At 35.6% G+C, this 17,038-nt stretch overlaps 1 protein-coding gene across 1 annotated transcript in view; it reads right to left on the reverse strand.

Annotated features, from left to right (window-relative positions):
* Positions 1–4,248: 4,248 nt before the first annotated feature.
* Positions 4,249–17,038, reverse strand: part of stnB (stoned B) — a 34,211-nt gene continuing 21,421 nt past the window's right edge. The window contains exons 11-13 of the mRNA XM_071584627.1: positions 12,541–12,692; positions 12,030–12,259; positions 4,249–6,340 (exon numbers count right to left, since the gene is read on the reverse strand). Of these exons, the coding sequence (XP_071440728.1) occupies positions 6,212–6,340; positions 12,030–12,259; positions 12,541–12,692 (511 nt within the window). The 3' untranslated portion in view covers positions 4,249–6,211. The remainder of the gene's footprint in view (positions 6,341–12,029; positions 12,260–12,540; positions 12,693–17,038) is intronic.

The following is a 17,038-nucleotide window of genomic DNA, read 5'->3' on the forward strand; positions in this document are numbered from 1 at the left end:
AGTCATTAGAGTTGGCACGCCGAAAATGATGGATTAGATGACGAATCGAATGTTTTAACCTGCTAGTTAGCGCCTATTGCCAGTGGTCAGTGTAAAGCTGGAATAAAATGTCTGTTTTGCAAAGTAAAACTACCTTTTCGGGATAACTTCCCCATTTTAGAATCCATATGGGGCCGAATTTTCAACAATTTTGGTGCCTTCGTGGAGATCGTGGAGCGCGAGGTGCCGCAACCGATGTCGCGTTGCCCGCCGTCTCCCCTCCACAATCCCCCTCCCGTGATACTGCACACCAACGCCACTTGGCAACATAAGGAGTGAACATATTAGTCAACAATCATCTTTTCGAATTCTTTCATTCCGTAAAATATGGAGTAGTAATTCAAATTATAAATGATCAAGAATAATTTTATTTCACCTATTACATGATCAAATATTTGAGAAGCAGCAGCCTGCTTAGCGGGCAACCAAACCTATTCATTTCAAGTTGAAGCTTTGATGCGTCTTACTTTGAAACCAACCATGCTCCTGTGACACTTGGCAAAGATTTCCGGTGAGCATGCAAGGTAGCAGGAGGAGATTTGGAACGATCCCCCTGTTTACGTTACCGTCACCCTCTTCACCAGATAGGGGCCTCAGACCCCCCCCTCCCGCATGGTCGGCCACACTCCCCGTCACCGTCAGTCCAACCCACCATTATTGTGGTTCTTGTGCTATCAAGAGCGGAAAAGAAAATTAAGCTAATATGTATTTTCAAAATAAAGAGAGAAAAATAAACTTCCGTTTATCTTACCTTCATTTCTCTCTCCTTATCGTCCTTTTCCATTTCCTCTAATGGTGCTCTTAATTTTCTAATTTGAAGAATTCCCTCTCTTCCATCTGTTGCCCATTCTCATTTTTTTAGCATCACCCGTCTTCATATTCGCGTAAACACCACCAATTATAAATGAATAGGGTTGAACACTGGTCCAATAAAAATGTCTCTTTCTTCTTTTGCCATCCGGCCCAACATTTTCCATTCCTTTCCATTTCCTTCAAGATCTTCGAATGCCTTTCTTCAATGGGTCGAAGAGTTGGTCAAAATTATTTTAAGAATTCACTTATCTTATCGAATGCGTCGGTAGTCACGGTAGGATGGCCATTCTCATGTCTGTAGACATTCCTCCACATCCTTTAAAAATCTTTTAATACTTCATCGCATGAATTTATTCAGTTGGTGGAACTTTGATTGTGTTGAAGATTCAGCATTTGATATCACTCCTAATTGCATCATATGCAATATGGATCAACCTCAAGTGGTAAATATAGAGCCATTGTCACTTTTTTTTAGAAAAATGCAGTTTAATGAACATTCGATGAATAGGAAAATACGCCTATTTAACTTTGATCATTAATGTCAATTTATTTGGGGACTAGTTGTGAAGGAAACTCAAAAAAAATCACGATTACAGTCAAACACTTCTCGATATATTAGCCAAGTACTCTTTAAAACAAGGAGTAACAGCATATTTGACATGTTTGTGGCTACTAAGCCAGAAATGATCAAAAATATTAAATAAATAAGGGTATTAGTGACCATAATGCAGAACTAAATGCATATATTGCAAAAAATGGAAAAGGGTAAAGTATATCTGTTAAATAAAGGGTATTTTAATTGCCTCTATGATAAGTTAAAGCACTACCTGCAATTGCAGAGGTTGGAAACTCACAGAGCACTAATTCAAATTTTCACTTGGAAATTTAAAGAAATATTAATTTGACAGGATAGAGAGGTGTATCCCATATAACTGCAAACTTGATAATAAAGAGCTAAAGAGCTACAATTAGAATTGCATTAAGGAAGCAAAGAAAACCTTTCATGATTCTTCCTGTTTTTTCCCTTTCTTCCTCTACCTTTGGCCATAATGCTCCACAACTGGGTGAAATGTCAAAATATTTTTGATAAGTGCCTTCTCCCTGATCCTCCCCAGTACAACTTCATTGACGCCTCAAGTTATCATCCAACCCTCCATCCATACAGCCTTTAATCTCTTCAAAATAATCCCCAATAGATCTACCTCTAATATCCTCCTCCCTCTTGCCGAACATATTTGCCCTCATCAAAGATAAAAATAATATTCAGAAAATTTGCCAGGGCACCCACTTCGTATTGACAATGAAAATTCTCTGCATCTATCTTTCCTGTGCCCATTGAATTTTTTCAGAAAATCTTCTCTCCTCCCCTCTTACATAGCCTATCCATCTCTAGTTAGTTATCCTTTCTGTCCACTTCACCTTTTCCATCCTTCTCCACACCTATGATTCAAAAGCCTCAAAACAATGCCTATGACCTTGCTTAAATGGACATGTTTCCACACTGTGCATAACCATGCCACATAGCAAAGTTTTAAAGGGCCCTTTTCTTAGCATCCTTACTCAAGGTCCTTGTCATCAATATCCTCCTCTTTGTGAAAGCATCTTTGCCTAATGCAGTTCTTCATTTTATGTCCCTACTATTTTGATCATTTTGTTTCAAAACACTCCTGAGTTAGGTAAACTGTTCCACCTACTCTAGTTTATGAACTCCTATTTTGACATTTATTAGCCTTTCTATTTCCTGAAAATACAATAACCTTGTTTTATTTACATTCATTTTCATCCCATACCTATCAATCTGACTTTCTAATGCACTCAGCAGAGTTTGGAACCCCTTGGCTGACTAACAGAATAAAGCCCAATCATTAGCAAACCTGACTGATTTGATATTTTTCCCACCAAATTTCATTCCTGTCTCCAGTTCCTCGCATGCCTCTTAAACCATTTCCTCCACAAATGCATTCAAAAGCACCAGTGATATTGGACATCCCTATCATAATCCTCTTCCTAACAATACCTATACAGACTTGCCATCCACAACTCGCATCTGAGCATTCTGAGATGTATACAGATTATGGATAAGTCTCTTATTTCTCGAACCTACTACTATTTTCTTCTATACATTCATAAAGTCTACCCTATTCCCTCTATCACATTCCATTTTGAAATCTACAAAACAGGCAATTTCATCCTGATTTTATTCTATGCTCCTCTAATGACCTCATGACCACTATAGCGTCAAGCATTCCTCTCTCTTTCCTGAACCTAAACTAATAATCCTCTCATAAATCATTTTCTCCCCTCTTTATCCTCTTATTCCGGATCCTAAATACACTGTAGCTACAAGCAAAATCAAACATATTGTTCTTTAGTCCTTGGTGCCTTTCCATTTTTTTGGAATAGGAACTAACACTGATCTAATAAAATCTTCTGGCCAACTACATCCCTCATAAATGCTAGGAATTAGTCCACAAAAACTCTTCTTCCCACATTTTCATAAAATTTTAAGTAGTTCCAAAGGAATTTTGTCTACCCCCACAGCCTTTCTTGATTTCACTTCCCTTAATGCCTGTTCTATCTAACCATGGAGTATGCCTGGACCTAAGCTATCCTCAGCCACATTATGTTCTCTTTCTATGTCTCAGCTTGCAGGCAAAGTATCTTTCCCCTACAGTTCCTCCATATACAGGTATTCGTTCCATCTCTCATGAATCTTCCTAGGTTAGGGTGATAATTTTTTGACTAATATTTGATTGTTTGAACAGCTTTTCCTTCTTACTTCCTCATGTTTTAATCCTCTTGTTACTAATTTAACCCTTCTGTGGTAATCTTTCCAAATCCATGCACTCTGTTTATCCATGATGCTTCATCCACTCTATTTGATTCTGACCTCAGTTTATTGTTTAAGTCTTCATTCTTCCTTCTACCTTACTCTCTATTTACATTCTTCCTTTTTCTTCTATCATCTATTTTTCTTACCATCTGGTCAATAATCCAAGGCTTCCTTGTCCTTCTCCTGTTTACTATTCCTATTGTTTTGTTTGTCTATTTCAATATCCCTTTTTTTGATATTTTGCCATTTTTCTTCTATCTATAGTGCTTAGCTCCCTGTCCTCATGAGTTATTTTGACTACAGCCTATTGATAATCCTTTCTTTTCATTCAGGTAAATGCTTTTACATTCCATTCATTAAACTGTCTTCCCTGTTTTATTTTTTTGAATTGAATGCTACACTTCATTAATACTAATTAACTTTATGATTGTATAATAACTAATTAACTAATTATGATCAGTTTCACAATCAAATTTCCTAGCTGACATGGTACCGGATATGCAGAGGATATGTTTGGTTTCAAGTGTAGAGAGAATTTATTGTTTTTAATGAATAAATCATGATTAAAAATTATTTTTCACATGTTTATTTGCTCAAATAATTTTAGGTCACACATTTATTGCACATAAGAATAAATACTTACTGTACATAAAGTAACTTTCACTACTCACAGTAGTCAGGAGAGTCATTCACTCTCCCTTTGTTTGGTCTCTTTACATCTTTTACATCATCTCAACTGTAGATATACAACACATATCATCAATCACATTTAAACAAAAAAATATTTACCCTGGATTGCCAATCACTTGAATGAGCATTTCTTTTATTTGGCAATCCTAAGTCTACATATAGGCTCTCTGAATTCTAGATATATTTGATTGATAACTTCTTTAATTAGGTACATGGCCGTGGTAGGGTTGATTTCTTCATTAATTATCTTTAACTCTAATTTTTCTATAACATGGATGAATTTTATTCAGCGAACTGAAAAAGAATTAACTGAAAATGTGTACAGCACTGTATTGAATCACAAATGCTCATGCCAATTTAATGGAAAATACAGGTGGGCTAATCCTCTTATGGCTGCAAAATAACTCAACATTTCAAATTGGTACTTTACAGTGGCTTGTCTATTTTCAGCAAGCCCATTATTTCAGCAGTATTTTTAACACAGCAGTATAGTATTGTCTTGTATTTTTAATGTGGCCACTTTACATAATCATCCATTCACTAAATTATAATAATATTAGTTACATACTTCACTAGGCAACATTCAAGTTATTCAATTTAATTATTTACAAAATGTTTTGACCAATGTTTTCCATTGAGTCTTCACACTTTTTGACTAGATTGCACTCCTCCCAGGGACTTGAGCTTTTGCTCCAAGTTCAAATAACAAACATAGACATGTAGCAGCATTACCAAGTGTTTTTTCTTATTTCTGTGCATATTCCTATTTCACATGGTACAACTATCCATATACATCCTATAACAATGTCTTTTCAAATAATAAAAACAAACGGAAATTGATAAAAATTATTTACCTCAAACATTTTCAACATATATTAAATTTGTGTAATTTACATCTATAACAACACACAATCATACTCCATTCAGCCATACATACAAAGTCACTTTCATAATTTCTGTTTGGACATATTTACTCCATTTGTCTTTGGTATATTGCTGCATGCCACCCGCCCATGTTTCGGCAGGTGGAAAAATAATGGGGTTATGTATATCAATGGTAATATAGCTCACCCCTCCAAACAAAACTCAATTCATATCTTAAGCTAACAGTACTTACAATTCTTACAAGGGATAAATTCTTTCTTATCTCATCCTGCATGAGGGGCCATTACATGAAGCATTAAACTGATATATCTTCTAAATTAACAGGTTCTCCAATATTAGCACAGCCAATTAGTCCATCATGTTCAGATGTTCGTATTGACACATCTCATATCTATATAATTTTCAGCAATAGATTAATGTATTTATGTATGCAGAAGAATGTAGTTTCTACATACATTTGGATATGACTTGAATAAATGCAGCTCTTAAAAAATCACTACAAAGATGGCTATGGATGAAAAATTGTCTGCATCCAAACAAAAAGTTTGTAGCAGTAGCAATGTCACCCAATGACTCATTATAATGCACACATATTTGTTGTATGTTACATTATGTAGACTGTTAAGGAACTTCTTACTGTGGTATACACACCTGGTTCATTCAGACACAGGGTGTGATTTTTTTTATTTCCATCAAAACATATATTTTCCACCATCAATAGAAGACGCAATACAATTTACAACATCGAATTGTTTTTTTACATTAAATTCATAGGTAGCTATTGTAACAAATATTTTTTACCAGAAGTCATGAGTGGAAACATATAGATTGTCATAACCACGGACTCTCTTGGTGGATGCAAATAGGTGGGTGTGGTCATCAAGGTTTTATTTACAAATGGAATGTTAGTTATCAGTAAAACAGCAGTCTCTTTACTCACACTCCTCTTCATTAGCTAGATGAATCACTATCTGAATCCTTAGCTGATGCATCATCTACCACCTTCTCTTCTTCAACCACAGGCTCTGGTGCCTTTGGTGCTGTCAGAGTTGCTGACACATATGCACCTGGCCCGACCCCCTAGGAAAGAGCATTGGAAAACATTATGAAGCAGAGTGCACTGAGCAAAGAAGGGCTGATTATAGATTTCTCTTTATACTTATGATCATACCAAACCCTTAAGGCAAATTTTTTCAATTCCAAAAAAATACACATTAAAGCCTCTTTGGATGCACCTATAAAGCAGTTGACTCAATACATTCTCATCCACCCTTAAACCCTTTCATTTTGGTAAATTTAAGAGAAACATAATTTTGTCTTTTAGATTCATCGGTTAAATTAATTCTACTCCAAATACACAGACTGTGACATCTGTACGGTATTTCATCACAATATCTTGTTCCTTTGAAGCCCACAAAAATTTCAGAGTTTAAGAGGACGTCTCGATAGCTTAACTGGCTAAAGCACTCAACTGAACATTGAGGGATCTGGGTTCGAATCCCTGTCAAGGTGAATGACTTTTACACTCTGAAATTGTTGCATTATTTCTACTCTTTTAAAGTGTGTGTACTTATATTAGAACACAGTTTAGAGTGTCATTCTGTTGCTTAAGGCACTCCATTCTCTACTCTTCATGTATAATGAATTTAGACTGGTGTCTGAGGCATTTTTGGAAGCACTTTTTTCATGTAAGATGGACCTCTACAAGGTGACAAACTACCCATAATGCCATTCTATGAAGTGTATTGATGGATTGCTCTAATGTGAAGTAAATAAGCAATGGAAAAAGAAATGAAGCTCAAAATAGAAACAATAGAAATGTTATGTAATATTTTTCATTATGAAAAAATTATTTTGGTCAATAAAAGCATTTATTTTTTTTACATTTGTTTTGGTAGATTGCTCCAGGTAATTAATTTTGCAATTCAATGAAATATAAAAATTCCCAGCAATTATAATTGGTTTCCTATAAAATTCACCGTGATTGCTTTTTCTTAATGGAATTGAGCATGGTCATACAGATATATCCATAGTTGAAACTGGTTGCATTGACTTTTTTTGATCATTTTATGTGGAAAGAGATTTTACAATGAGTATTATTTGAACAATGGGATGATTTCCTACCATTCAATATTCTCATTTGAAACAATTAATGATTTACATAATTAATGGTTTTTATTATTAGTTAAAATTTGCTTTCATTAGCTTGAAAAAGCATGCAATATAAGAGTATTGTGGGTCGCGGTAGTCCAGGGGGTAGAGCGTTGGACTGCTGACCGGAGGGCCTGGGTTTGATTCTCAGGCAAGCCTCTCTGGGCACCTGCAGTTCCACCGTCGCGGTGGTCCGCTTGCCCGGGTTCGATTCCCGGGCAAGGCACTCGGGGCACCTGCAGCTCCACCCAAGCTAAAGTGATTTTTTGGGCACCAGATCTTCCTGGGAAACCATAACCAGCACAGGGAAAGGAACTGGCCCCCCTACCCAGTTGTTTGAATTTCACACACTGTCGAGCTTAGTACTGAGTGAATTTTACCATCACCTACCAAACCGACCTTCGGGTTGATTACTGTGTTTATGGTTTTTTTAATACGAGTATTGGTCAAAACTTGTAGGTAGACTTAAAGATGTATGGTAATTTCACCAAGTATCAAAAAACTTTTTTTTTAAGACATCCATCCATAATATATAGCACCATTCTGGTGGTATTTTATTATGTTCTCATGAATTTCCACCAAGAGATATCTGAATCCTTAACATTCATTTGTTTAAGATAAAAGTGTACTACCAATGCACTCTTAAAAGAATTCTGGAGTTCTCAGGAGCATTGGAAGTGAATAATATATCGAAGATCTGTTTTTTAACATTCATGTAGAAATGGTGGAAAAAATATCAGTGTGCATTTAAATATCATGCACCATCAATGCAGATATGTCATAGATTAGAAGTAGTTTGGATGGTTCCTTGCTCTTGCCTATATTACTATTGTACATCATCTTGAAACCTCTGAATGCTATCTCCCAATCAAAATTCTTGTTTTCCTACCCAATTGAAATCTTTCAATCCTTATATTTCATACCCTCTTTCATGCCATAAAAAATCATTTTATCTTTCCTTTCTCCTCCCCACTTAGGTACTTAAAATGTTCCCAATCACCTAGACATTCACCCCTAAACCTCTTCTCTCATCCATTCACTAGATGTTGCTTAATTAACTGAAAAAATTGTTTTTTGGAGATATAGATATTAACCATCTGTGGGGTTGCTGGTATCTGATGAAATACTAGCAGTGAAGTTTTGTCCAACTGAAATACTTTTTAGAGGTTGAACAAAAAAGTTAAATTTGAGTATTTTTTATGAAAATACCAGGCACAGATTAGGCCGGAAGGACAAAACGCATCGCCGTCTATCTTTAAGGATAAAATAACATTGGGAGAAAGAAGGTATCGAGTCCACTTTTCCATAGCTTTAAAACTTGGACCCTAGGAGCAGCATAGAAAAGAAGATTGTATGAGGTGGAAATGTAGTGTTATAATAATAATTTACCCAAAGATTATATTATAAAATACCAGGTCAATGGTGTATGTACATGATATTAGATAATAAATACTAAAGAATAATGAAAAAAATAAAATGGGTAGACAGAGAAATAATTAAAAAATGTATTAAAGTAAGTAAGGGAGGAGAAAATCTATGAAGAACACTAATAAAAAGAAGAGGTAATTTGATTGGACATATCCTGAGGAAGCATAGTTTACTGAAGATCATTATTTAAGAAAATATGGAGGGGTAAAATTTCAGAGGAAGGCCAAGGATGAATAATGAGGAAAAGGTGATGGAATATGTTGGTGCTAGGAGCGATGAGGGACTGAAGATAATGTTAGATTGGAATGGGATATAGCTTGGAGAGTGGCTACAAACCAATTGTCAGATTGATTACATTTGATGCTGACATGGTATTAACAGTCAGTGAGTATGGACCTCACTGGCTTCATGCCAAGTACAGACCTGAGTCCCAGAAGACTCAGACTTTAAAAATTAATTTTCTGTACCAATATTTACTACCCAAGTTAGAAATAAATACATATTTAGAGTGGATAATATTTTAACAAAAAGGGCAAATATTGTTTATATTCTAATATACATTGAAATAAAAATGGAATATTTTTCAAGGACAATATTTGGATAACACAAACAAATATTTTTGAAAATCAAATTTTGTTAGTTTGATTCACTTGAGTTGGAAACGTAATTAATGCATGTTATTCAAGACTCTTCAATAATGTGGTTCTTGCATACCAAATGGCTGCATTTGTTACATGTTCAAGTGTATTTATTGTGTCCACCAGATCAGAAGCTGTGCCTGCCTCTCTTTCTATCTTCACCTTGAGTTTCTTGATGCTCCTGTCTTACCATAGCAACTTTCCTGTTAGTCAAGTTAATACACCATATCATGGTTTTCTGATAATTTTATGAGGTCTTTGGTAAACAAGAGTATAGAAAATTCACTTCTCTGCCACAAGTTGAAGTCAATCCCTGGTTCAGATCTTTTATATTCTTTCAAACAGTTCCAACCACTGAAATTTTCTTTTTCAAAATCTCTTCTTCTAGGAACAAGTTCATGAAACAAAATTGTCAGCAGTGATGCCATGGCCACCCCCATACCAATACTAGGTCAGTTGCTTCACTGCTCCCTGTGACTGTTCCTTTTCCCCAATATTACCAACATTTCCAAGGTAAACATCAAAATTGCAACAATAAAAATTTTCTGCATTGCACGACACCAAAATTTTGATCCCATACTTCTTGGGTTTGTTTGATATATAGACTCTGAAAGAACACCACACACGGAATAACACAAGCTGCTCATCGATGGTCTCAAACGCTGATACATTATAAGCTTTTTGACATTTCTCTATAAACATATTGGCAACTTCATGAAAGGGAGCCGAGTAATCTTCTTGACCTTGGTACTTTCAGTATAGGTATTGTCAAAATAATGAAAATTCATAATGAAAATGAAGCGATCCTGAGACATCCCAGCTATATAGCGTATATATTGGCCTTAAAAAAGAATTGTTTTTGTTCCACAAATATTGATTATTTTCACTGAATTCACAAAATCATTCTATCGATAATAGAATGACAATGAAAGGTTTTACTTTGCCACTATCAATATTAGTCAATATCTTTTGTTGATCCATATTGCTGGTTAGCATGTGGTCTTACTGTTATATTGGTATAAGCATCTATCAAATTTATAATTTCATTTGAAATAAATAACTCAAAACTTTCCAAATATTTTTTGGCATGTTTGCTGGAGTCAGTTACTTAAATAATATTACGAACTAAATTTTCAGGTCTAGTTCTTGCAAGTTGTTGGGGGACATATCTCCAAAGTCTTAAATTTACTTCTTCAATGTGGCCAACTGTCTCATATTAACCCCTTTAACACACAGGGACTTCATCTAAGTTGAATTCATCCTCAATGTCATCCACTTTAATTTTGACATTATCCAGTCCTAAATCACTTTCATTACTATTACCTACTTCCAAAGACCTCACTACCTTCTCCTTCAATTTATTGAAAGATAAATTCTGCAAAAAGTTGCTGTTCACTTATAAATATTCAATACCCCATTTCAGAAAAATTGTGCCCACCAACAGTCAAAAATCATATTCCAATAAGATTCGGGAGGAAAATAACAATGTAAATGTTAGTGAGTCATCGTTGCGCTGACACCTGTTTAAAAAAGTTGTCCATCACTTTGTTTCAGCCACAATATTATATGGTAATCGTATGCACCCGCATACAATGCTGCTGCTACATTATTCTCTGCTACTAAGGTTGCTTCCCTCATGATTTGGCATTATCGCCTTCCAATTTCCCTCAGCCCTATTTAAACTTCACTGTTCATATTTCTCTCTATCCAACATATTTTCTGAATCTCCTCCACACCTACAGCTCAAAAATTCCTTTTTCTGCTCATCCTTGCCATCAACCCAATCTAATGTCCATTTCCTGTGTCATGCAGTGCTGTGCTTCATATTGTCCTTCACTACCCCTTTCAGATGTCTTTACATAGTGTGCTTATTCACAGTTCTCTCATCTTTTTAAGTGTTTCTTTTGCCATATAAGGTGCAGATAATCCATAATATGGTAATGATCAATTGGAAATTGGAAAATTGATGGGCTCACCTTATGCTGTATAGATATTGTCAAAACAATTATTGAATATAATTAAAAATGAATGAAGAATTACTGCCTACAATACAGTGATATAACTTTGAATCTCTAAAACAAAGTCATGGCATAATATGAAATACATTTGTGTTACTTTACTATCTACACTGGAACATGAGAGGACAAAGTAATTCAAACATGGCCCGAGTCACAGCTGTATAGAGCAGATGTTTCTATACTGTGCTTGAGGTTGAAATGAGAGTTAGAAAGAATAAAGCAATGAATAATGAGAATCCTCAGATGAGAGAGCAGCATTGGAAATAATGTATTAGACAGTGAGAAAATTTGCTGCCAATACAAGTTTTTAAATAATGATGAATGTCACTCCTTACTCTATATTTTAAATTCATAAAAAAATATCAAATATTGTGGCCAAATTGTGAAACAATAATAAAAATTAACTAAACCAAATAATAAAACTGTGGTGAAAAAGTCATCAAAAGTTAATAAACTATGAAAGAATAATATTTTCATAACTTTTTGATTTGCTTCTTCCCTAAGAAATTAGGATCCATATATAATATTACTCACTTGTGTATGCTCAACTTCCACACGATATTCATGCCTTGCTAGGTATCTCACGTACTTCTCAGGAGGGTCATTGTCTCCCCCTGAGACAGAAACTGATCGAATGGTTGTATGAGATACTTGAGTAGCTGGCATGGTGAACTCCACATATACATATGGATCAAGTGTCTCGGGCATCTGATCATATGATGTTAATGCAAGGCGACAGACAAATTGGTGAGTTGTATATGCACCTGTTTATAGAGAAAGAGATTTACATGAAACACATTGTATACATGTATATACATATACATTCACACGTATACAAAAAAGGACACAGCTTATTTTGACTTTTGAATATTTTGGTGGCACAACCAACTTCCTCTTTTCACTGCTTTTGCAACTGGCAGAGGCACTGGCATTGGTGTGTCGATGCACAAGGGTACTATTTGGAAGAATTTTAATACTCTGTTCTTTCATCTGCAATATATTGTTTGGGGCATACCTGTATACAGTAGTATGGTGAATTATTTACCTTGGCCCTCTTTCGGAAGCCTGCTCATTCTCCACACAATGGCCCTGTGCTGGTGCTCGTACTTGGCTTGCCCTGAGGTCACTTCAATGAGTGATGCATCTGGAGTCTCCACGGTTCCCAGAAACCTCTCAATCCCTTTTATTTTTCCTGTCCTAAAATTAGGTGTTATAAGAATAGTTTCATCAGTTGAAAAACATCAATAATGTAAAGAAATTAAATCATTGAATGCATTCAAATAGTGAATATGGATAGCTATCAGACCACAAAAATAGTATGCTTAATTTTCTTAGGAGTTGGATAAAAGTGCAGATTGAGGAATACATTTAAGTAAATGTACAACCAGGGTTGAACCTCAATGCATTTTACTATATTTTTATTCAAGTCAGTGGAGAGCGCTGGGCTTTAGACCGGGTTACTCAGGTTCGATTCAGGTTGATGCCCCTGGGCACCCTCAGCCCTTCACCCAAGCTGTGTGATTTTTTAGGCACCAGAACTTCCTGGAAAACCATCGGTGGCATATAGGGAAAGGAATTGGCCACCCACACAAGGATGTGTGGGTTTTGCATGCCATTGGACTTAGATGAGCTCTACCCTCACCTTTCAAACCAACCTTTGGGTGGATTACTATGGTTTTATAGAAGTATGTATATTTTTTCAATTAACTTTCACATATGTGACATATGTACATGTTCTGGCTCAAAAATAAAAATAAAACTCTTGAGCTCTCTTTGAAATGAAATTAGTTCCAATGCCATATCTAGCTTGTTGTTTGTTCTGCAACAGAGCAATGCCACCTAATGCAAAGTAAGCAGTGGCTCACACCAAATTAGTGTAATGATATCACCATGAAGATACACATGAGTGAGGAGTGGGCAAGGGTCAGAAGGAGGAATGTCATTTTACTCTACAATCATAATGTTATTTTTTTTTCATTTTTAATTTAACTATTCTAAAAATTGGAGTTCTAAAACCAAATATCAACTGGCATTAGAGTAAATGGGGTTCACCTGTTTTGCCTGAGCCTAAGAAAAACTGCTTGATCTGAATTTGTGGAAAGTTACACTAAATCCCCATTTAGGAATTGATCACCATCCTAACACCAGAATGGATGAGTTATTTTCCTTATGATAGAAGGATGACACCTTTCCTAAAATTGATATTTCTTAGGCATGCATCCAGGTCAAATTAGAAGTAGATTCTAAACATTATTGTACCATCAATACTCACAAGGGGCTTTTTGAGTATGACAGTTTTATTGGAATTACTTTTGCCCCTCTTATGTCCCAAAGGTTAATGGAGCAATTTCTTGAGGAATACTAGGTGAAGCTTGTTTTTTTGATGACTTCTTTATCACAGGAAATGACAACATGTAACTCTTGTGTCGACTCAGAAAATGTCTGTTGCAAACTGAGTAAAAATAGCTTAGCGGTGAGCAGAAATGTGTCAGCTGTTTTAAAAAATTATTGATTATTCTGTTTTGTAATTAGAAAATCAGGGTTAAGTACTTCACCCTGTAGAGTAGAAGCAGTTATAAATGCACCTACAATCCAAAGTGACTCACAATTAAAAGAATTTTTAGGATCAATGAGCAATTATTCTTAGTTAATTTCCTTTTTTTTCCATCATTTCCATGTCTTCTATTTTAAACCCTAAATTCAGGTTGTTGCAGAAGGACATTAATTTCTAATGGAATAATGCTTATGTTAAATTGTTTGAGCAAGTGAAAAATAAATTAGTGCCTGCACCAATGTTAGCACAGTTTGATTCAGAGTTAATATTGAAATTAGCTACAAATAGTTTAGCCATTTCATTTGCATTTAGGTCATTGTTTAAGGCTGAAAAATGGTATTTGGTTATTAGGAAGTCTTTCCTATTGTATGTGGAGGGTAGAAGTTTCATTAATACCTATTTGGTCATCATTTCACTCTACTTGCAGATCATTAACCCCTTTTGCTTATTTTGGACCAAATGAAGTATTGCTATCAATAGCCAAAAGCTGGTTGGAGAAATATTCATTATTCATGTCTCTGTACGATTTTGATATCTAATGCATTGAATTAAAAGCTTCTGGAGATGTGAATGATTTTTCTGAATTGCTTGAAGTCAAAATAAATTCCTATGAATGTTAATGTGTAAGTATGGAAACAAGGAAAGATTTGGAGTTAAGTATGATGTTAGATAACGTATAGTATAATTGCCAAATAATATAGACAGTGAATTTTACTTTTACTTCTTGAGGCTACATGAACAAATTGTTATGCAAGGAATTTTAATGCGAGAGAACTGAGTGCTGATCCCTTAAGTTTTGCAGAAGTCTATTTGGATAACCTGTATTGCGGCCATTTGACCATTGTGAAATGAATTCATACATTTTTTGGCCATCAATAGATAGTGAAATTGAATGCTTAGCTAACAACTGCTCAACTTGTCTTTTGGAAAGACTAAATTCAGAAAAAAGTTATTTTCAATTATTCAGACCTCCCTAAATGACCCTGGCAAAGAATTTGTTTGACCTTTTGGGGCAATTTGATTTGAAATTATTTTTAACTAAGTTGGAGACACAGTAAATTGTTGGAGGTGGAAGGGGTGAGTTGTAAGCAAGCCATTTCTAAATTAAGGCCTACGTTTGCTACATTTGGACTTTCTAGACATTACATGACAGAAAATGGTCCACCTTTTACTTCTCATGAGTTTAAGCAGTTTTTGAGGCTAAATGGCATAAAGCATACCTTTACAATTTCATGTCATCTTTTTAGTAGTGGCAAAGCTACAAATGCAGTAAAGGCAATGAAAAAAGTGGTTGAAGTAAGCTATAGATGAAAAGGGACCTGTAGTTAAGTAGATTCATTTTGGCCTACAGAACTAATAAATACTACCATCAACAAATCACGAGCAAAATAAACCAAATTTCAAGAAGAAGGTTTGACTTGGTTAGACCATTATCATTCAAGATAAAATGATCAAGCTAAGAAAACTTCCAACATAGATGGCAGTAGAGCTGAACAAATTTTGATTGGACAATTTGCATTAATTGGAGGTTATAGGGGTAAGGTAAATGGATGGAAAGTACAGCCATGGAGATATTGAACCCAGTATCTTATTTAGTGAAGTTAGAATCTGGCATTGTCCAATCCAATTAACATGCTGATTGGTATACACCCTGAGTTAAGACTTTGGCGTCAATCCCAAAGACTTATTACTTTCTTGCAGCTAATTGGGAGATAGATGATGAACAGGTGACTGATCAATCAAGAATACGAGGGTCATCCGGAAAGTAGTACCCGTTCGTGCCGCATGAAGTGCTGACGACGCGAGTAGCCGCTGGACGAGGTCAGATAGCTTCAGTGGCTTGTCTGCCTTCTCTGAGCCAAGTTGCGTGACGCTAGCATTGCCTGTGTTGTTTCTGTGATTGTTTACAATGTTTAAAAAAATTGAGAACGCCGCCAGTTGTGAAGTGAGGGCAGTGATTAAATTCCTCAATGCAAGAAACGTTCGCCCATGTGATATTCATCGCCAATTAAAGGAGGTGTATGGAGACAATGTAATGGACGAGTCGTCTGTTCGGCGGTGGTGTCGCAACTTCAACATGGGGAGGGGGAACACACACGACGATGAGCGTTCGGGGAGACCGTCTGTCATTACAGACCAACTGGTGAGCTCAGTTGACGAATTCGTGAGGAACGATCGGCGCGTCACAATTGATGACATCTGTGAGCATTTTCCCAATGTTTCTCGAACAATTGTTCATGAAATTATTAAACACCATCTGCATTATGCAAAAATTTGTGCAAGATGGGTCCCTCGCGTATCTCAATGAGCTGGCGGCGAAGGACTATGCAGCAGGAATACAGAAACTTGTCACACGTTATGACAAATGCCTTAATTTGCTTGGAGATTATGTTGAGAAGTAGTTTAAAGTATCCTCTTTCAAATAAAATTTTTTATGTTTGTTAATATTTACTTTTGTGTCTTTATTTCACGAACGGGTACTACTTTCCGGATGACCCTCGTATAATGTATTTCCCAGGCAGGTGACATGGTCCATTAACCTATCTGCCAAGGAGCCACAACCAACAAGGAATGCAGATTAAGGGAGAAAAAACCTGTGATCAGATTAAATTTGTGGATTATTTAAAATTTGTGTTATATTTAGAGTCATTTAATTCAAAACTATGCTACTGGATTCAGTTTTTGATTTTTTGACTCATGTCATGAAGAATTCCATGTCACAAAGTATCCCACAAATGCCCGGGACCCTGTGAAGTACTCCCTTCTGATGAAATACTCCATCACCAAACTATGAATGGTGCATCATGTATCAACTACAGAGAATGCGGTCAGCTCCTAAGCACCTGTTAAATTTTTTTGGCGAAATAGTATTCCTTTATCATGCATTAAAACGTAAAACACATTGAAATTGTGTCAAGGAATTTGGTGAAATTTAAGCTTGTCAATCTAAATTACATCACCTTCATTTCCTTTCCTTTTTAATAGATAA

Source organism: Hetaerina americana, unplaced genomic scaffold, assembly GCF_022747635.1.
Source record: "Hetaerina americana unplaced genomic scaffold, ioHetAmer1.1.p SCAF_2, whole genome shotgun sequence".
Lineage (NCBI taxonomy): Eukaryota > Metazoa > Arthropoda > Insecta > Odonata > Calopterygidae > Hetaerina > Hetaerina americana.